This window comes from Electrophorus electricus, chromosome 15 (genome assembly GCF_013358815.1).
Source record: "Electrophorus electricus isolate fEleEle1 chromosome 15, fEleEle1.pri, whole genome shotgun sequence".
In the NCBI taxonomy this organism is placed as follows: Eukaryota; Metazoa; Chordata; class Actinopteri; order Gymnotiformes; family Gymnotidae; genus Electrophorus; species Electrophorus electricus.
The window spans coordinates 3,449,217-3,470,426 of NC_049549.1; the positions used below are offsets into that span (position 1 = coordinate 3,449,217).

The window sequence follows — 21,210 nt, forward strand, 5'->3', positions numbered from 1 at the left end:
ACCTCCGCCCAGCCGACTATAATACTCCAGACACACCACCACCCCACGGATGAAAGCCATGAAGAGGGTGGAGCTCATCAGCTTCTGGGGACACCACACTGTCCTCCCTCTCTACTCCACAACCTCGCGAGGACTCTACACTGTCAGCCCAGCTCCTCCTCCACCTCTACTGCCTCACCTCTACCTGCGCCCCCTGACCTTCCACTAAAAAGCATCAAGCTCCTCCACCTCCTGTGGTGCCCGACCCACCACTGGAAAGTCAGCTGCGCTCGCTACCACACTTCAACGGGACCCCAAGCCTCCGTTGTCTTCTGTAATGGCAGCGGGCACCTCAGTCTCAGCTAGTGTGTCACATAGGCGCCCTTCAGGTCCCTGCTGTTACAGTGATAACGTTAGCAGAACACCGTTTGAAAAGAAGCTCGTACCCAGCGTGCTTGTAATCTCTCCCGGTGCTCATCAGAAACAGAAAAAATGGGGAGATCTCAGATACTATAAATTACGTATGATGTGAGCCGCAGCGTTTGGTGCAGAGTACGAAGGTTATCGTGTTGGCCCTTCTTAATATTATATCACTCACCAGTGAATCTCATTTAGAAATAATATTGTATTGTAGCCCATGAGCTGGATTTATGCTGTTAACTGGAATGTGGATAATGACTGTACTGCCACAGTCGTGTTAACTGAGTCTTCAGCACCAAACTTCAGCTTTACAAACATCTCTCCAGCCAGTCAGAGAGCTGGAGGAGGAGCCGCTGGTTCATCATTTAGTGACTTTACATCCTTTGGATCTCTCTGTACAGTTCTGATAGGGATGCCTAAAATATCACTAGTCATGGTCTATAGACCTTTGTCTATAGTACAATGCAGATTTGATTTCTCTCATTGCTACTGATTTGGACCATTTAGCAATTGGTGGGGAATTTAACACATAGTGACAATCCCAATGACGGTTATGCCAAGGATCTCTGTGCCATATTGGACTCTCTTTTGATCTCTCTCAGCGTGTCACTAGGAGCACATTGGGAATCTTGGTCATGTGACTGGGAGCATATGCTGTCTTGGTCACAATCTGGATTTGGTTATTGCAGAAGTTCTGAATGCATCAGCCTCTGTTAAGGATGTAGCTTAATCATACTGTCAGGATGTAGATAATTCTCCATCAGAAAATATATTATTGTCTCTATCCACCAATGAGACTGCGACTGGGCCATCACCACATCATCATGAAAACGTCCCAGTATAGTTCTGTTTAAGACACAATGAGGCACCTCATCTACCTGCAGCCTCGATGCTTTACCCACTACCTTCTTAAAGAAGTTTCACCCAGCAGCAGGCAACATATGTCAAACAGTAAACAGTTCACTCTTATTGGGGATTTTCCCAACACACTAAAAACCACAGTGGTGAGGCCTTTTATTGAAAAAGGCAAACTTGGAAGTGACTGTTAATTTATTACAGACCTGAAAAACATTGAGAGTTTTTTAGCAACTTGAAGATTTCCTATCTGCAAATGGCTGTTGGATTGTGGGATTTCGACCTACTCGCAGTACTGAGACTCTAATTAGGTAACTAAGGACATTAGTTTGAACGCAGATACAGGGAAGCTGTCATTTCTACTACTGCTTGACCTCAGCCTTTGATGCTGTAGACCTTCACATTCCTACAGACTCGAGAAGTAAGCTGGACTCTCAGGAACAGTCCTAATATGCTTCAGCTCATACCTGCAAGGCAAGAATTTATTTTATTTTTTTTGTTGAAATAAAAAATAAGGTTTCTGAAAGGGTGCCAGTGACCTGTGGTGTCCCCCAAGGTTCAGTTCTCAGGCCACTCATATTTTACTTATATATTGGCCAAATCATTGAAGTCTCTGGGCTGTTGTAACACAGCTATGCAGACGACACTCGGACATGGCTTGAGCACGTCACTAACTGGATGGGCCGAAGCTTTCTGCAACTGAATAAAGATAAAACCAAGATTATTATTTTTGGTAATAGCAAGGCACAGACTACCAGATCACTCGGACTCAAACCCTAAACTCTAAAGAGCTAGCTTGTAACCTAGGTGTGCTAATATTTTCTATCTCAGTTTTAGCAGGCACATAAATCAGTAACTTGGGCAGCATTTCATCCGTGCTTTTGTCTGGCGGCCTTGATTACTGTAACGGCCTCCTAACAGGACTCCTAAAAAAGACAAACGGCTTCACTTGATTCAAAATACAGCTGTTCGAATTCTCACTAGGAGCAAAAGGAGAGATCACATCGTTCTGATGTCCTCTCACTGGCTACCAGTTCACTGCAGAGCCGACTTTATGGTATGATTACAGGTCTATAACCTGCCTAATGGTGTAGGACCAGGGTGTTTCTACGATATGCTGCAGAGTTATGAGCAGAACTCTCAGGTCATTAGGAACTGACCAGTTAGACCTAAACTAAGGTACTAAGCAAGTAGAGGCAGTGTTTAGCTGCTACACTTTTGCTAAATGGAACTAGCCGATATTAGAGGAGCTCCAACATTCCTTTAAAAAGTTCCCTAGTTGACTCAGGTTAGATATTATATTGTTATATATATATAACAATTAGTTTCTCTGGCACTGCATTTAAGCAATGTAGTTTTATTTCTAGTTTATTTAATCCTTAATTTGTTATATATTCCTTAGCTTATGTATTTTAGTCTTTAATTTCTCTCAATATTTAATTTTATTTTTTTAAAACTCTTTAATTATAATCTTTATTTTATTTCTTTAAATTCTTGTTTCTAATATTTCAATTTTAATAAATGATGTATACGTAAGTAAACGATTGGTTTTACTGTATTTCTTGTGTGTGTGTGCGCACTCTGGTACGTGTGCGTGTATGCTGTGTGCGCGTGTGTGTGTGCGCACTGGTACGTGTGCGTGTATGCTGTGTGCGTGTGTGTGCGCGCACTCTGGTACGTGTGCGTGTATGCTGTGTGTGCGTGTGTGTGCGCGCACTCTGGTACGTGTGCGTGTATGCTGTGTGCGCGTGTGTGTGCGCGCACTCTGGTACGTGTGCGTGTATGCTGTGTGCGCGTGTGTGTGCGCGCACTCTGGTACGTGTGCGTGTATGCTGTGTGCGCGTGTGTGTGCGCGCACTCTGGTACGTGTGCGTGTATGCTGTGTGCGCGTGTGTGTGCGCGCACTCTGGTACGTGTGCGTGTATGCTGTGTGCGCGTGTGTGTGCGCACTCTGGTACGTGTATGCTGTGTGCGCGTGTGTGTGTGCGCACTCTGGTATGTGTGCGTGTATGCTGTGTGCGCGTGTGTGTGCGCACTCTGGTATGTGCGTGTATGCTGTGTGCGCGTGTGTGTGCGCACTCTGGTACGTGTGCGTGTATGCTGTGTGCACGGGTGTGTGCGCACTCTGGTACGTGTGCGTGTATGCTGTGTGTGTGTGTGTGTGTGTGTGTGTGTGCGCGCACTCTGGTACGTGTGCGTGTATGCTGTGTGCGCGTGTGTGTGCGCACTCTGGTACGTGTGCGTGTATGCTGTGTGCGCACTCTGGTACGTGTGCGTGTATGCTGTGTGCGCGTGTGTGTGTGCGCACTCTGGTACGTGTGCGTGTATGCTGTGTGCGTGTGTGTGTGTGCGCACTCTGGTACGTGTGCGTGTATGCTGTGCGCGCGTGTGTGTGCGCACTCTGGTACGTGTGCGTGTATGCTGTGTGCGCGCGTGTGTGCGCACTGGTACGTGTGCGTGTATGCTGTGTGTGTTGTGTGCGTGTGTGTGTGCGCACTCTGGTACGTGTGCGTGTATGCTGTGTGTGTTGTGTGTGTGTTGTGTGTGTGTGTGCACTGGTACGTGTGCGTGTATGCTGTGTGTGTTGTGTGTGTGTGTGCGCACTCTGGTACGTGTGCGTGTGTGCGCGTGTGTGTGTGCGCACTGGTACGTGTGCGTGTATGCTGTGTGCGCGTGTGTGTGCGCGCACTCTGGTACGTGTGCGTGTATGCTGTGTGCGCGTGTGTGTGCGCACTCTGGTACGTGTGCGTGTATGCTGTGTGCGCGTGTGTGTGTGCGCACTCTGGTATGTGTGCGTGTATGCTGTGTGCGCGTGTGTGTGCGCACTCTGGTATGTGTGCGTGTATGCTGTGTGCGCGTGTGTGTGCGGACTCTGGTACGTGTGCGTGTATGCTGTGTGCACGGGTGTGTGCGCACTCTGGTACGTGTGCGTGTATGCTGTGTGTGTTGTGTGTGTGTGTGTGTGTGTGTGTGTGTGTGCGCGCACTCTGGTACGTGTGCGTGTATGCTGTGTGCGCGTGTGTGTGCGCACTCTGGTACGTGTGCGTGTATGCTGTGTGCGCACTCTGGTACGTGTGCGTGTATGCTGTGTGCGCGTGTGTGTGTGCGCACTCTGGTACGTGTGCGTGTATGCTGTGTGCGTGTGTGTGTGTGCGCACTCTGGTACGTGTGCGTGTATGCTGTGCGCGCGTGTGTGTGCGCACTCTGGTACGTGTGCGTGTATGCTGTGTGCGCGCGTGTGTGCGCACTGGTACGTGTGCGTGTATGCTGTGTGTGTTGTGTGCGTGTGTGTGTGCGCACTCTGGTACGTGTGCGTGTATGCTGTGTGTGTTGTGTGTGTGTTGTGTGTGTGTGTGCACTGGTACGTGTGCGTGTATGCTGTGTGTGTTGTGTGTGTGTGTGTGTGTGCGCACTCTGGTACGTGTGCGTGTATGCTGTGTGCGCGTGTGTGTGTGCGCACTGGTACGTGTGCGTGTATGCTGTGTGTGTGTGTGTGCACTCTGGTAAGTGTGCGTGTATGCTGTGTGTGTTGTGTGTGTGCACTGGTACGTGTGCGTGTATGCTGTGTGTGTTGTGTGCGTGTGTGTGTGTGCGCACTCTGGTACGTGTGCGTGTATGCTGTGTGCGCGTGTGTGTGTGCGCACTGGTACGTGTGCGTGTATGCTGTGTGTGTGTGTGTGCACTCTGGTAAGTGTGCGTGTATGCTGTGTGTGTTGTGTGTGTGCACTGGTACGTGTGCGTGTATGCTGTGTGTGTTGTGTGCGTGTATGTGTGTGCACTCTGGTACGTGTGCGTGTATGCTGTGTGTGTTGTGTGTGTGTGTGCACTGGTACGTGTGCGTGTATGCTGTGTGTGTTGTGTGCGTGTGTGTGTGCACCATGGTCCTCTGTCATGTGCTGTCACTCCATGTTATGTTAATCTAGCCGTGCGGATGATGCGTTTTCTCACCTTTCAGCTCATGATGAGCTACGCAGTGCCTTCCTGCTTCATGCTGTGTGTAGGCTGTTCAGTTCTGATCATACTTTCCTATTATTACTATAATACTTAATAAATACTTAATAATAAATACTTAATAATTATAATACTTTATAATGGCGTATAATATTCTGTGCAGTGTTGGAGAGAGCTGGCCAGAGTGAAAAAGGAGCTGAATGAGGAAGTGTTCTATAAACTGAGACTGTGGATGATTATTCTTATGGTTGTGATCGTCATTGCTGTAGTCATCTTCCTCGCTGTCCTTCTGTGTGCAGGTATTCCCCTACATTCCCCTCTGACTCCATTCATTAGAGCTTCTCCAACCGCATGTTCATAATGGAGTTTGCATAAGAAACTACCAAAGAAAAACTTAACAATACTAATGATAACTGTGTGTGATGAAAGCAAGAAAGAAAGGTGATGTATCCACATTGCTTGATGTGTGTGTGTGTGTGTGTGTTTTACTTTGTTAGTGCCTCTAACAGTTCTCTCTCCTGTGTGTCTCTGTGTCTAACTGCACACCTGTATGTCTGATTTGGCCAGTTTACCGTGAGGATGAGGATGAGCTGTACGATCCTTCATCTTTCGTGGTGCCACATTTGTTTTCGGGGAATTTTACAGTTCACAACCAGAGCTTTATGCTGGATGCTCCACCTCAGTCTCCTGCAGACCATACACTGCTCACACAACTCCAGCAGAAGGTGAGGCTCCCCCACACTGCTTCACTGGCGTTGTCGGTAGCAGCCCTGCAAGGAAATGGATATTTCACTGTGCTGAGTCATTTCCTCTCTTACGCTTTGTGCTGTATGCAATAATACTGACAGTGCAGCTATGCATCTTGTTTCTAATGTAACGCTGTGTTAAGGTGATTATTCATAGTAAAATGGAGACCATCTCTGTCTTGTTGTCTTTGGTGTGTGCACCAAAGGTCAGGGAGTCAGGGAGTCTCACTGCATGGGTTTCCTTGGGCACGTAGCAGTGAACACTGGAAGTGCATTAGATCAGTGGAGTTTATTTGCAGATGGAATTGGCTGCCAGAGGACAGCAGCAGCATTGGAACTCTGCTGTTCCACTTCACACTGAGACGTGAGAATTGTGATGTGTGTGTCTTCAGTACCTCAGGACTGACGTCCACTATCAGTCACAACAGGGAGGGGGAATTTCATCATCATCTGCTGGTAAAACATGCATGTCGTTATGTAACTGGGATTTTCCTTTTTTCATTTTGCCTCTGACCCCCTTTCAAGATTACTGACATCTACTGCTCCTCCCACGTTCTGAAGCGATACTTCTCCCGTGCAGAAACCAAGCCGGCAAGGTAACACCCCATCTCTTCACCTTTTAAACTGTCCCGGGAGCTTTGCTTGGATTAAAAGCACTAGAAACCGTTCAGTAATAAAAAAGTGCTCTTATACAGGAGTATCACTCCTGAGTTATAAAAGTTTTTTGATAAATGTACTTGTCTTTCAGGAGCAGTGTCTAGCAGGATAGGCGTGTGTTACGATGCAGTGCATTGCAATGCACTGCGTGTTGACAGCTGATGCAACTCCCAAGCACTTATTCTCTCAAGCACAGAATGTCACTTCATCTTAGGGCAGATGTAAAACTCCTGAAGGGGGGCAGTTGTGCTGTGTGTTGATGTTATTTATATCTCTCCATTTCGTCAAGCATTTCCAACATTTTGGTGATCATTGCTACACCTGTTGAAGAATCAGACTGAAAGCGTGTTAACGTTTAGAGCATTTCTGTTTTTTATAAATGTGTAAAGGTGCTTTCCTGTTTGAACTGGAGTGGTCAGCCTCCAAACAAACTCAGTGTTTGCAGAAAAGTGTTACATTCCTTGACATGTACATTCCTTTTTTTTTTGTTTGTTTTTCACATGAAAACTCAGAATTTCAGTGTGAAATACAGTGTGTGTCCTGTGTGTGTGATGCAGGGATGGCACTGTGGGATATGAGCTGCTGTTCTTGATGCCTGAGGAACACACCCAGCTGGTGCGGTACACGCTAAGCAGAGAGGTGGTGTACAGCGTGTTTTTACAGCAGCTGTTGGAGCAACATGGGGAGGATCCTCTTTACATCCAGCCTTCGTCTCTCAGCATGCGAGGTAACGCTTGATCAAACACAGACATTTAGAAGGAACTACAGGCGTCGAGGCTGAAGTTGGTGTCCACTTAAAGACAGAGTGCATCTGTGGCATTCAGAATGAGTCATGTTTCTCTTCCAGTTAGGAAACAACACTGACCACTGGCCCAAGGCTGATGTGCAGGTAACATCTGTATGTGGGGATCATGTGTAATGTCCAGTGTGCTCTTGGAATGTGAGCCTCTCTGTGTGAGTGTGTGTGAATGCGTGTAACTCTGTGACTGTGTGTATGAGTCTACACTACCTGTTCTGCAGTTCCATTGATTTGATTGCTTCTGTATTTTTGCCTCAGCACTCAAACGGAGATGTCTGCTGTTCCTCTGAGTCCTCTGGGGACTTGTGATGTGCTGATGGCATTTTAAACTGGACTTGCAGAAGTTCATCTTTAGCTTTTCAACTTTTGCCCTTTTCCTGCTGTTAACGGACTCCAGAACAATGAACACTGCACTCTTGAGAAGCACACAATGAGGACCACTGTTTATGTACTTCAGCGGTGGGGCTTGTTCTTGAATCGGGTATCAAGTCTGTGATCTTTTTAGTGCAGACTTTTGAGATTTTTTTAAAGTGTTTTGAATGTTTTATAAAAATATTCTTACAAGGAAGACAAGTAAATAGTTCTACTTTAAAAGAGTCATGTGTATTTTTAATGTATGAGTATCAAATATTGCTATCTGTATGTTGGTTAAAAATATTAAACAGTTTTGTACTACTTACAATTTAACCCTTATAGGCATTATATTGTGTATTTCTTTTTCCAAGTATTTGTAATGGCCACAAGGTGGCGCTGTTGCCTCGCAGGCTGCCATATCCATATGCCATGTTCCTTAACATTTTATGCATTTGCTCTTTGAGAGGTTCAAGGCCATATAACGTTCACAGTATTGCTAGAAAAATTATTTATTAATTGACACAAATATTGTTGAAATAAAATGTTGGTGCCAGTAATCCTGAATATAGTTTTGACCAGCATGCATTTAAAATAATTTTGATTTCACCCAACCATAACTCTGAAAGCAGGACCAGGTATATAATATTTGGCCAAAATTTATCAGGGTAAAATTTTCCCTGCCTGTAAAAGTTCACATTACACTAATAGAGCATTATGGTCTCTCCCACATGGGTGACGTAAGCAGCTCTAACACGGTTCTCTGTTCTGTTTAGTCAGTCTTGGATCATTCTGTCAGTGCCTAGTTAAGGTGGCAGTCTTACAGAATCTGATCAATTGGCTTTTCATGCTGTTAATTACACCAGTGACTTGACCTTTTGAACCCTGCCAAATTAACAATGGCTTCTGGTTTGTGTGTCTAGAAATCGTTAGAAAAATTACCATGGGTTACTTTAAATGAGTCTATGTACACTCATCCTGTGATGGTTCATACTGCTGAAACTATAATAACCCCAGTGCATAGGACCTGTGTGTGGGAGGACCAGGTGTCTCCTGCACGCTGTGTGTGGGAGGACCGGGCGGCTAGCTAGCAGGATTCTTCTGTGGTGTATTTAACCTGGTCTCAGTGTTCTAATCCACACGTTTTAAAAAAGAGGAATATACTGAAGGATATTCCACTCTGAGTGTTACTAGTTAGCCCTCCTTTCTTGATGGTGTTTGATATCAGAACATTTAGTAGACTTTACAGGTTAACAGTTACATTTCTTCCCATGCTTTCAACACGATGGAGCCCTTCTGCGCCAGCTCCGTGTTGAGGTCTGTTAGTAATCTCTGAACTGCCCTGTTGTTTAACTGTTTCTGCTGATGTACAAATATACGTCCAAACTGCAGTGTGCAGGTCATGCCCCCACAGGCCTGACCCTAGTCCAAGCGGCCAATAGTCCTGTTTGTTAGCAGGTACAGAACAATTATTCATAAAAAATGAAGCTAAAATTGATAGAATCATTCTTACCATCATCTGAAATATTGTGTGTGTGCTGGTATATCTGTGCTAAACACTACCATGCTACAATAATGCTAAATGGACAACATCTTATCTTTTATTCTTCTATTTTGTTTAGATTTTACTGTGAAATAACTAATAGCCCTTGTCATTAAAGCTGTGTGAAGTCGAGGTAATGTGGCAGTAACCTTTTGAAGAAGACTTTCCCTTTAATCTCAGAGTTCCAGACTGATACTTTATTTTGGACAGTGATTAATTACATTATATGGGTCTTGCTTACAACTACCATGTTCATGGTTAATTAGGAACTTAATTCACATCCAGACATGCACAGGTATGTCAGTTTTACAACATTTAGAAACATTAATTCAGCTATATTTAGTGTGTTTTCATTATGCAAGAATTTTACCATCGTATGCATGAAATAAGTGCATAAAGGGTTCACAGTTTTCACACAGACTTTACACGTTAGCTGCTATACTTTTAAAGAGATTCTGGGCAAGTTATACATTCTAAACAATAACAATTAGATAAACCCATAATATTTCAGACCTCTAATGTTTTTGCTATTGCGAGTATTTGTAATGCATTATGAAGAGTTTTGTAGAACTAAATGAGGCTGATCTGTTGTAGAGATTAGAGATTAGATTCACACTGGTCATGCTCACCTATGTACACATCACACACCAACACCAAGGTGTGTGTGTGTGTGTGTGTGTGTGTGTTAGTTATAAACAAGAGGTCATGAAAAGGTCACAAAAGGATCAGTCTGTTGGTAAAACGCACACTGCAGATTCTGCCCAGACCCTGTTCTCATAGCACACATCAAACAGCCTGAACACACCTGTTCTTTTTTGTTCTTTGTTCTTTTTATTCTTTTAAAACTTGGTCATATAAAAAAAAATAAAATACAATTTTAATTTGAAACAATGTGGCAAAAATGCCTGAGATAAAATATAATATTAAAGCTGTCAGCTGCCTTGAGCTGCTGGTACACTCAAAGTATGTCGGTTCCATGTTTCTTTTTGCATTTTCTGAGTTGTGAAGTCGGAAGTGATGTCATCATCTTCACTGGTTATATTTGAGGTAACTGTTGTAACCCTTTGAGAGCCACACAGTGCTCCTTCACTCTAATTCCCAGCACTCAAGCTGCCAGATTTGGCAGGGAGGTAAGGCCTCAGTGCTGAGTGCAGTAAGGAAAAAAACTGGTTGCCAAACTGACTCCCAGACACACTCCCAGATTCCCCAATCCAGCTCAGCCTTTGATGTTAAGAATAACAATTCATGTTTACCTGTAGGGTTGAATTTGAAAAGAAGGACAAGTCAGAAGAGTGTTTTTTTTTTTCAATTTTCAGATTCAGCTGGTTAACATCACTGTAAGTGAAGGCATGTTAACAGCTCTTTTGTAGTCCCGTGTGCACAGATTCTGGCCACCTGCTCGAGCCTCAAAAGACGTTACTGCCTAGAAGTTGGTTAGAATACACCCCAATATCTCTAATTAAATAAGAGGATAAAGCTTTATTTTTTGAAAATATACAATTCATTCTTCTTAAACTTAAAATAACTACTTTATCCCTCACAATAACATAAAATATTAATGTTAAGATTTGGGTTTTTTCAATCTTCCATAAAGGAGTGGTGTCAGGTTCCAGACAGGTTTTTTTTTTCATTTGCTGTGTGTTTTTCCTCCAGTTCCTGGAAGCCCTCAGTCATCCTGTTAAAGGGTCAGGGTCAGGATCTCTCCTTTTAGCTTCCAAAAGGATTAAAGGCTTTAGCTCAGGTCTGCTGTTTTCCAACGAGTCAGAAGAGCTGCAGGCTCTCTGGAGATCGTCCCTGGGCTGAGTTCTCCACTGAGTCAGAGGGTGAGCCCATAGAGCTCCTGCAGCCTCTCCAGAGCTTACCCCTCTCGAGCTCACCTCTCCAGAGCTCACCCCTCTGGAGCTCACCTCTCCGGGGCTCTCCCCTCCAGAGCTCACCCCTCCGGAGCTCACCTCTCCGGGGCTCTCCCCTCCGGAGCTCACCCCTCCGGAGCGCTCCACCACAGAGCTCACCTCTCCAGAGCTCACCTCTCCAGGGCTCTCCCCTCCAGAGCTCACCCCTCCAGAGCTCACCCCTCTGGAGCTCACCTCTCCGGGGCTCTCCCCTCCAGGCGTGATGGGAGCCCACGGCTCTAACCTGGATGACATCCTGGCTGAGGACATGCACTACTGGTATAACAAGTTCATGCGGGAGTCGCCATCAGGACTAATCACGCTGTTTGAGCTGAAGAACATACTGCAAATGCAAGGCATGACTGAGGAGGCCAGCAGCTATGTGGACCAGGTCTTCTGCACCTTCGACATGGACGGGGTAAGAGCAAACCCAATGGGTGTCTCAGGACAGGCGGAGGTACGGGGACATTTATCAGCACAGGTGGAGGTACGAGGGTGTTTATCAGCACAGGTGGAGGTGTGGGGGTGTTTATCAGCACAGGCGGAGGTACGAGCGTGTTTATCAGCACAGGCGGAGGTGTGGGGGTGTTTATCAGCACAGGCAAAGATAAGCGGAGGTATGGGTGTGCTTTTTTGCCTTATCTCTGTGTTTACTAATCTTATTATGGTCTAATGAAACTCATTTTGAGCATGTAGACCAGATCACAGCCTGTTCGACAGACTGTAATAATAATCAGAGCAGAGAAGCGTGGAGTTAATGAGCGTAATTACTATGAAAGACATTTTAATATTAAATTAAATAACCTGCCATCCACCATGTCATGAATAAAATCACATTGTGACAGTGACACTGATTCTGCAGTATGGCACACTGGGCTTGGTTCTGTTGCTTCTGTTCCCAGCACCTACTGCAGTACCAAGGCTAAGGTTGTTCTATTTATTTATTTAACATTATTTGTTTATTTGATGGTCCACTGCATTTATGTGTTCTTATTCCACATTTTTTAAACAATAACCATAATTGTTTCTTTTCCAGGATGGGTATATAGATTTTGTGGAGTACATAGCAGCAGTGAGTCTGCTACTGAAAAGGGAGATAAACCAGAAACTAAAGTGGTATTTCAAACTCTTTGACCAAGATGGAAATGGAAAGATCGATAAAGAGGAGATGGAGACTATATTTAAGGTATTCCCACTCATTTCACGCAGACATTTAGGACTGAGGGGATTTGGAACTGAAAGAGACTTTGGAAATATTATCCTTGAAAAAAGTTAAAAAAAAGTCAGATGAGTCTTGCTCAACCTGCTCTAAGTCTTTAGATCCTCGGTTCTTAATCCTCACTTAATCCCATCATGCTCCTTGTCCCATCATGCTCCTTGGCTTGTCTCTTTGCTCTCCTTTTCTAGTACATCTTGTGTTCATCACATTTTCACACTTTCTTCCAGACATCTGTGTTTTAGTTGTTTAAGTAATCATTATGCAGTTATGTAGATTCCAATTCAACCATGCCTGATTATAACTGAAATTACGTTTTGTTATCATAAGTAAGTTTTAAAGTTTTATGTTGAATTTTTAAAAATTCTTTTAAAAATCATGGCGGCCTGGAGAGTGTAGAGAGACAAACACTAATGTTGGGTGATTTTTACACAGGCCATCCAGGACATTACCCATAGCTATGACCACGTCCCTCCAGAGGAGATCGTCACGCTGATTTATGAAAGGATTGATGTCAACAATGAAGGTGATATTAAACTTAATGTGCTCTAAGGAACAGTTTTCCAGATACTTATTTGCCTTACTGATCACCATTACTTAAAGAAATAATTAATCCAGATTAACTGTAAATGCAGATTAACTGCTTGTTCCAGAATTAACCCAATGATCAGCATGCTACTGTATCTCTGTGTGATACTCGGTACGTGATACTTTCTGATGTAGGTGAGCTGACTCTGGAAGAGTTCATCACTGGAGCCAGAGAGCACCCTGACATCATGGAGATGCTCACCAAGATGATGGACCTCACCCATGTCTTGGAGATAATAGTCAAAGGGCAAAGCCAGCCACACCATGACAGAACCACGCCCAGCTGTGGACACGAGGCCTGTGTAGAGTGAAGACCTCCAGACAGTAACAGAGAGAACAGGCAGGGCTAAGAAGGATGGATAGATGTTGGAGCTCATCCATAAGGGAGCATGAGCAATGAACTTCAGTGAGTGACTTCATGTCTTCGTTTGCTCTCTGTCTCCTGAAGTTCTGGTCTCCTCAATCAGTTTGATTTATAAATCACTACAAAATGAGGCCAACAGCAGAAGTAAGTAGGGGATCGCTGGACCATGCACGGGCAGGAATACTCTATTGTCCTAAGGGAACTGAGAGGTTTTCCTGATCAAACAATTATAATGCTTTTACAAATCCCTGTCCAGGTCCCTGATATGCTGATTGTACTGAGGCACTCAGCTGTGCAGCTCAACCTTGGACAACTGATTGTATAACAGTTTTCCTTGAATTAGTAATAGAGGCCACATCCTCTCTGAATGTTTCTGTATACTATATACACACACACACACACACACACACACACACACACACACACACACACACACACATACACACACACTGATAGAAGACAGATTTCTTACAGATTATTTTTCTGAATGCTTTTGAATGTGTTTAATTCACCTTTAAAAAATAATAAACTGTAGAATCTGCCTGTATGTCTTCACCAGGCAGTACATTTTTTGATGATTTTTTACCTGACATGAGGGGGTGGGACAACATTCTCAGAACAGTCACAACAATCCCAGAGTTCCTCCACTAAACAGATTATACAGTGACCTCCTCATTTCACACACCATTTACACAACTCTCACCAATTTCATCTCATTGTAACACCCATTAACGTCTACAGCACTGATTCAATGAAATGTTAGTGTGTTACTGCACCACTGTCTGTGCCCATTACTGTGTCTGTCACTGTGTCTGGACGTCACTGTGTCTGCCTGTCACTGTGTCTGCCCGTCACTGTCTGTGCCTGTCACTGTGTCTGGACGTCACTGTCTGTCACTGTATCTGGATGTCACTGTGTCTGCCTGTCACTGTGTCTGCCCTTCACTGTCTGTGCCTGTCACTGTATCTGGATGTCACTGTGTCTGCCTGTCACTGTGTCTGCCCTTCACTGTCTGTCCCTGTCACTGTGTCTGGATGTCACTGTGTCTGCCTGTCACTGTGTCTGCCCTTCACTGTCTGTGCCTGTCACTGTGTCTGGACGTCACTGTCTGTGCCCATTACGTGTCTATCCGTTACTGTCTGTCACTGTGTCTGGACGTGGCCTCTGGGTGCTTGGTTCCTTTTCTTGTTCTTAATCACTGAAGGTCTGCAGTGGAGGGTAGGAGGTGTGATGTACCTTCTCTTTATATGAAAATAGGCCAAAATATATATCAGCACCATATATGTATCCATACCATAGTTGTATTGTTACCTGTAGCTATAGTAGAAAACTATAGCAACAGGTAACAATAAGTATTAATCTCAGTTACTCTCAAATGCTTTAAACGAATAAATACTACAAGAATAATCAGTAGAGGCAAACATTATCAGAGCAACATGCCCCACTTAACAACTAGAATCAGGGTTGCTGTCGGGTCAGTAATGTCTCCTTTGTATGGGGCGTTGTGTTCCAGAACCATGTTCCGTTCTGCCAGCATGCGCACTTGTGCAAGGAATGAAATCTTTTAAACAGGATTGCATCACTGGTATCCAGTTTGGACATTGGTCATTCTGTAAGTTCAACATGACAGGTGCCATGAACCATTGAGTTTTATTGTGACATTTTTGTAAATATTCCTTGACATGGTTAATAATGCCAGTAGTTCTTGCCAGAAGAGTGAAACTTGTGTCTGCCACAACAGCTGCAGGACAGTGTACAGTGTAGCATAAATGTTTAAAAAATCTAAAAATGTCTCTTTTTAGTGAATTGTTATATTAGTGTTTCTAGTGCTGTAACCACATCTCACAAAGAAGGTGAGGATGAGTGCCAGTTCCTTCCCCTTTAAGGCAATGAGTAACGAGCTTCAAATCCATTTATTTTATACCTTTGTTGATTGATTGATTGATTGATCGTTACAGTATTTCAGTATTCTATTCTCTCAGGTGATTCTCAGCTGTTAGGCTCTGATTACACAGGAATTTGATGAGCCTGGAGTATTGTACTGGGATACCGGGGTATTCTTTTAAGGTATTTTACTGGGGTACTGGGGTATTCTTTTGGGGAATTTTACTGGAGTACTGGGGTATTCTTTTGGGGAATTTTACTGGTGTGCTGGGGTATTCTTTTGGGGAATTTTACTGGAGTACTGGGGTATTCTTTTAGGGAATTTTACTGGAGTACTGGGGTATTCTTTTAGGGTATTTTACTGGAGTACTGGGGTATTCTTTTAGGGTATTTTACTGGGGTATTCTTTTGGGGCATTGTACTGGGGTATTCTTTTGTCTATGCATTCATACTGTGACCTTGTCCTTCCAGAGCATGAACTCCTTAATGCAATTTGTTCCTAACAGTCTTGTTTGAATCTACATTACATGGATAAATCCTGAAGTATCAGTGTTTTATATCCAGCTTTTAGTACAGCACCCGAGTCCACACATCACACATCAGGGAGTTTAAATCCCAGGTCCCAGAGACCTCCTTCCCTTCACTCAGGGGTCAAGAGTCATGACAAAGTGACCAATCAGTCACCCCCTCTCTTTCTTTAACAGGTTAACTGTTCCTTTAATTACATGTGATTACAAAATATAGTACCACATTTAAATTGGAGGGTCATATTTGAACTTCCATACATTATGCGCTTGAACATGATTTAAGGCTGTCACTCCCACGTGCTCAGCCTGGGTCAGTTTTAGTAATCAACTTCAGAGCTCCCTCAGAATATTTCTGATCTCTTTCCTTAGTCTCTTCATCAGTTCACATCAGGAAGATCTCTGCTGGTTGGACTGGTATATGATACAGAAGCGACATGCTAATCTGGCCAATATATTGTTTTATTTGTTTGTATCCTGATAATAATTGGTGTAGGCATATTCTAAGGGATCTCCAAGGCCTCTGGTGTGGACGTCTTCACAGCAGGAACAGGGGACATCTGAAAACATGCCCAAATGTCTCTGTTCAAACAGATTCCCAGACACAGGGAATGCTTAGTTTTTCAGTGACCATTTACATTTACATTCATAGCATTTGGCAAATGCCCTTGTCCAGAGCGACTCACAGAGGAGCTCTGTAGTCTCTGTTGAAACATGCTAGCCAAAACAGGCTAGCGTCAAGAATACTCTCCTAAAGAACACAGAGGAGTGCGGGCTACAGTGAGAAAGAAGACAGTAAAAGATTTTAAGTGCTTATTGACTCTGTAGAAGTGAGTCTTCAGTTGTTGTTTGAAGACAGCCAGTGAAGGTCTGTCCCATCTCCTGGGGGCCAGGACAGAGTCCTGAGGGATGGTGGTTTAAGTTGAGTAGTACTACAGACTCTAAGGCAGCATGGTGCAGAACATGGTTTGGGTGAGATGCTTTTAGGTATGTAGAAGCTGGTCTTACTTCACCTGACACATTTGTGATTTGGGAAGAGACAGATGCTTAGTTATGTGGTAGTAGCCCAAGGTCGCCTGCCTTGGTGGTTGTAATGATCCAAGAGTTCTATAGTGAGATGCCAAAGTCTTGACATAGGGGGACATCTAGAGTGATACACAGGGGGACATCTAGAGTGATAGACAGCTGGTCAGTCTTGCTGGGATTTGCCTTTAGGGGATGGATATAATCAAACTCACAGGGTTAATAAAGTACATTTGTTCCCTGTTTGTCAGTCCAAAAAGTCCATCCTATGATGCAACCTTATTTTATACTACTTATTAACATATTTTTATAATTCAGCTCAAGGTTAGGGGTTGCAATATTTCAGTTCACTGAAAACCTGTGCTCTGGGCTGGCCAAAAATAAATCTCTCTGAAGAGGGTGAATACTGTACATGATTTGCTAAAATGGATGGTGTGATCTGAACCGTTACACTGGGGTCAGTGACTTGCACAGATCTCTGTGACCGCTGCATGGCCTTGACATTGGCCAGCTAATATGTAAGCTTGTAAAAAAAAAAAAATCAAATTATGAAAGTGGTGGTTGCTACATCTCGTGGCAGCCACAAATCATACCTCTCCCTAAGGCCCTGCCCACCAGCACTGGCCCCACCCACTCAGTGCCAGCAGCGCGCTGTAAAAGCACAGCGGTGTCCCACCGTGCTGCACTTCACCCAGGCCTCTCCGCCACAACAACGCCCTTCCGTCAGATTTGGAGCCACCTGAATTTGATCCAGAAGCATGCAGGGGAACGAGAACAAGCTGAGCAGGAAGTCCCTGACGCTGGCCCTGAAGCACTACGGCACGGCCGTGCGCAACATGGAACAGACCGTGCTGCTGCCCAGTCTGCTGAGAGACGTTCCCGCCGATGACAGCCTGGACGGTCAGGCTGCAGAGAGCAGCAGAGACCTGTATGACTGCTATCACCTGCTGAAGGCCATCAGGAACGCAGTGGAGAGCGGCCTTGTCTCCGCCGACGACAGCAATGCTAAGGAGCACGTGGCCCTGCGCAGAAGCCTGGAGGCCCTGCCAAACATGGACCCAGAGGCATTCTTTCATTTCCACCTGCGAGGGCTGTTCTCCCTCATGAGCAGCCTGACAAAGAAGTCCCAGGACCTGACAGATAAATACCTGAATATTGTGGGCATTGGGAATTAGATCACACCTTGAATAACAAGTCTTTGTTATAAAGTGACCACCTGCCTATCACAACATCTAAGGTCTACTTCGGCACATCTTACACAACCTGGTGAAAATAATGTCATGGGCAATAAAATTACAGTTGTCTTACATAACAGCATTCCCATTTCCGTGAATATGAAACATTGTTAAAACTTAATATAAATACAGAAATAAATAAAATACAAAAAACCTATTGTTACACACAAAACTAAATAAATATGAAAATCTTGAAAATTCTCTTAAGGTTCTAGCGAACATTTCATAATTCATAAGCCAGAAAAATATTGAGTAGGGTACTGTCTCTCTCTCTCTCTCTCTCTCTATATATATATATATTATTGAATAGGGTACTCTATATATATACTCTATATATACTGTGTTTATATATATATATATATATATATATATATATATATATATATATATATATATATAAAATGTGTTAATGTGTGAGGGTTTACACAAAGGTGGCATTAACGTTGTGAAAATTGAAATGGGTTGTTTTTGCTTGAGCTCTGTGCCCTTTGGCATGAGAAGGTTATCAGGAGATTCTATGTGCAGTGTTTCATCATCCAATCACAATCCTTCCATGTCGTCCAACCTCATTCATGTGTGGATTGTTCCAGTAGCCCACTTACCATTGAATCCAGTGAGACCTGAAACATTACTGAATACATTCAAGCAAGACCCCCCACCCCCAAGGATGAGCTGAAGAGGGAGTGCCTCAGACAGATGGGAGACGTGGTTACCATGGAAACAGAGGAGGCACCATGGCAGTATAAATCCCTGCATGGAATGTACCACTGACAGTTAATAGGGGTGTCTGACATGAGACAATCCTACACCAATGGCTGGAAAAGGCAAGACTGAAAGAGCTGAGAGAATGTGAAACAGAGAGAATGTGAAAGAGTAACACCAAGGTTGTCCCATAACTGGGATCTGGGATTTTGGTCCACTTTACCATACTGGCATCACATAACTGGGATCTGGGATTTTGGTCCACTTCACCATACTGGCATCACATAACTTGGATCTGGGATTTTGGTCCACTTCACCATACTGGCATCACATAACTGGGATCTGGGATTTTGGTCCACTTTACCATACTGGCATCACATAACTGGGATCTGGGATTTTGGTCCACTTCACCATACTGGCATCACATAACTGCTGTGGATTTGTCAGCTGCACATTCAAATCTGCTGTTCTGCCACATCCCAAAGATACTCTTGGCCCGGTGACTGGAGAAGACACTGCGGCTCACTGGACTCACTGTCAGGGTCATGGCACCAGTTTGACATGACACCATTATAAGATGGTAAACTGTGGCCATTAAGGAATGCACATATACCCATGGTACATACACACATACCCCAGAAGGGGGCATTCAGATCCCCATATCACGACTACCAGCAGCCTAAACAGTTGAAACAAGTCAGGCTGGGGCAATGGATTCATGCTGTTTTATGCCAAATTCTGACCCCATGCTTATACATTGTTGCAGAAATCAAAATTCATCAGTCCTGACATTTTCCAACATTTATCTGAGTTTGTGTGAGCCTGTGATCACTGCGGCCCTTTCGGCTCACCGAGGCTGTAGAGTGTTGAGCTGTTCGACCTCTTCAGGATTGTTACATTTTAATGAATCATTAGTGTTTTTGTTAATGCTTACTAATTATTACGGAACGGTATGTGCACTTAATTAGGTATTACAAAACATGGCCGTGCTTTAGGGTTAAAACAAAACTAGAAAACACAGAAAAGTCAAATGAAACCTTACAGGGTGCTCACCTGGACATGGAATCTAAAATGTAATTGTAATTGTGTTGATTCATCAGTGAGTAATCGAGGGTTTGCACTAGTGAGTCTTCCCATTATCCACCCTGTACTTATCCTCAGATAAATGCAAAATGAAACCGTGAATATGCAAGTTATGTTTTAAGTTGTTTAATCAAATATTAGAAACAAAATGTTCAATAAATCATCTATTGTACACTGTATATTTGGGGAAGTTTCAACATAGTATGTGCACCTTCACAGCTACATGCAGAACTTCCACAAAATCTCCATGTTTGTGACATCGATGGCTCTGCTCAGCGGATGGGGTGAAACGGCTCCACAATCTCTGCAAAAGTTTTCTTTTCTGAAAAAGTAATATGGCAACGATATAGCATTAAACAGGATACGACTGTTTCTTATCTTATTAAAATGACAAAACCATAACACAGAAAAACAAGAGAAAAGCTGAAAAAAATTACTCAAATTTTAAATCTTTAAAAAAAACCACAATGACATCAATTTAGATATGCTGGTACCTTTCTCAGGAAAGTCTTCAGCATGTAGACGCATGTATTCATTCATGTCTCTGTCCAACCTGGCATACGTGTAGTTTTCATGCTTGGTTAAATGGTAGCCAATGAACCAGCCAACGGTTACAAATAATGCTTGACGGTGGACACCTGCATAAAACCAAACACAGTAACAAGTTTGAACTGAAACTGCACATTTTCCATTTAGGGCATTTAGCAGACACTTTTATCCAAAGCGACTTACAATTATGACTGAACACAGCTTGAGTAACTGAGGGTTAAGGGTCTTGCTCAGAGGGCCGAGAGTGGTGAGACTGGCAGCCTTCTGATTACTAGTCCAGTAACCACTGAGAAACCACTGCCATATGTAATGCTCTGTTATGGACAGACCTTTAGAAACCTTCGAGGGGAGATTTGTTATGACTGTGACCACAGAGCACATAGCGTCAGCTAAGATGTCCCTCGATATTAACTTCTAGTGTAATTGGTCAAATAATCTATATTTCCTCCGTTTATTAGACAGCTGTGCTCAGCTCAGGTGTGCTCAAATCAGCTGTTAGAGACTCACCCGCTCTCAGCGCAGGCCTCCGTTTGAAGCTGTTGTCCAGCATCGCTGTGGCCCAGCCACACAGACCCAGCCACACGGAGTTCCTGTTCATAACCGCAGGAGGAGGGAGACCCTTCGCTTCATCCGGGAGAAAGCCCATCTCTCCTATAGTTGAGCTAAAACTGAGCTCCCTACTGAACAGCACCTCGCAGACGAAGCAAGGACAATGTTTAGCAGGAAGCGCCACCTATGTAGTCCGGCAGGAAAACGCGACATTCTTCCAAAGGTTCCGCTCTTCCTAAACAAGGCTCGAGAGAATAGGAATATTTAATCATGCGACATAACCTTTATGGCGTATATTTG

At 44.0% G+C, this 21,210-nt stretch overlaps 4 protein-coding genes across 6 annotated transcripts in view; 3 read left to right on the forward strand and 1 right to left on the reverse strand.

Moving 5' to 3' along the window:
• LOC113567614 (TPA-induced transmembrane protein) overlaps positions 1–9,433 on the forward strand; it is a 23,883-nt gene extending 14,450 nt beyond the window's left edge. For all 3 annotated transcript variants that reach the window (XM_035534355.1, XM_035534354.1, XM_035534352.1), the window contains 6 exons: positions 5,369–5,504; positions 5,773–5,930; positions 6,477–6,547; positions 7,166–7,335; positions 7,456–7,497; positions 7,666–9,433. In XM_035534355.1, the coding sequence (XP_035390248.1) occupies positions 5,369–5,504; positions 5,773–5,930; positions 6,477–6,547; positions 7,166–7,335; positions 7,456–7,472 (552 nt within the window). In that variant the 3' untranslated portion in view covers positions 7,473–7,497; positions 7,666–9,433. The remainder of the gene's footprint in view (positions 1–5,368; positions 5,505–5,772; positions 5,931–6,476; positions 6,548–7,165; positions 7,336–7,455; positions 7,498–7,665) is intronic.
• Positions 9,434–11,416: 1,983 nt separating this feature from the next.
• guca1c (guanylate cyclase activator 1C) lies at positions 11,417–13,308 on the forward strand. Its single transcript, XM_026995696.1, has 4 exons — positions 11,417–11,611; positions 12,230–12,379; positions 12,845–12,935; positions 13,133–13,308. The coding sequence occupies exons 1-4, from the start codon at positions 11,417–11,419 to the stop codon at positions 13,306–13,308; spliced, it is 612 nt and encodes a 203-aa protein (XP_026851497.1).
• A 4,162-nt stretch (positions 13,309–17,470) lies between these two features.
• thrsp (thyroid hormone responsive) lies at positions 17,471–18,187 on the forward strand. The gene has a single exon (XM_026995697.2). It carries the CDS (start codon positions 17,551–17,553, stop codon positions 17,965–17,967), a length of 417 nt encoding a protein of 138 aa, XP_026851498.2. The 5' UTR covers positions 17,471–17,550; the 3' UTR covers positions 17,968–18,187.
• Positions 18,188–19,922: 1,735 nt separating this feature from the next.
• On the reverse strand, positions 19,923–21,109 carry ndufc2 (NADH:ubiquinone oxidoreductase subunit C2). The gene is made up of 3 exons (XM_026995694.2): positions 20,869–21,109; positions 20,307–20,450; positions 19,923–20,134 (listed from the first exon to the last, which is right to left on the reverse strand). Exons 1-3 carry the CDS (start codon positions 21,005–21,007, stop codon positions 20,085–20,087), a joined length of 333 nt encoding a protein of 110 aa, XP_026851495.2. The 5' UTR covers positions 21,008–21,109; the 3' UTR covers positions 19,923–20,084.
• Positions 21,110–21,210: the final 101 nt, after the last annotated feature.

Coding starts and splice junctions, on each gene's coding strand:
- guca1c (XM_026995696.1), top strand. CDS start 11,417: ATGGGAGCCCACGGCTCTAACCTGGATGACATCCTGGCTGAGGACATG. Junction 11,612..12,229: donor GCACCTTCGACATGGACGGG/GTAAGAGCAAAC, acceptor TTTCTTTTCCAG/GATGGGTATATAGATTTTGT. Junction 12,936..13,132: donor GATTGATGTCAACAATGAAG/GTGATATTAAAC, acceptor TTTCTGATGTAG/GTGAGCTGACTCTGGAAGAG.
- thrsp (XM_026995697.2), top strand. CDS start 17,551: ATGCAGGGGAACGAGAACAAGCTGAGCAGGAAGTCCCTGACGCTGGCC.
- ndufc2 (XM_026995694.2), bottom strand. CDS start 21,007: ATGGGCTTTCTCCCGGATGAAGCGAAGGGTCTCCCTCCTCCTGCGGTT. Junction 20,451..20,868: donor GAGGCCTGCGCTGAGAGCGG/GTGAGTCTCTAA, acceptor GGTTTTATGCAG/GTGTCCACCGTCAAGCATTA. Junction 20,135..20,306: donor TGAAGACTTTCCTGAGAAAG/GTACCAGCATAT, acceptor TTACTTTTTCAG/AAAAGAAAACTTTTGCAGAG.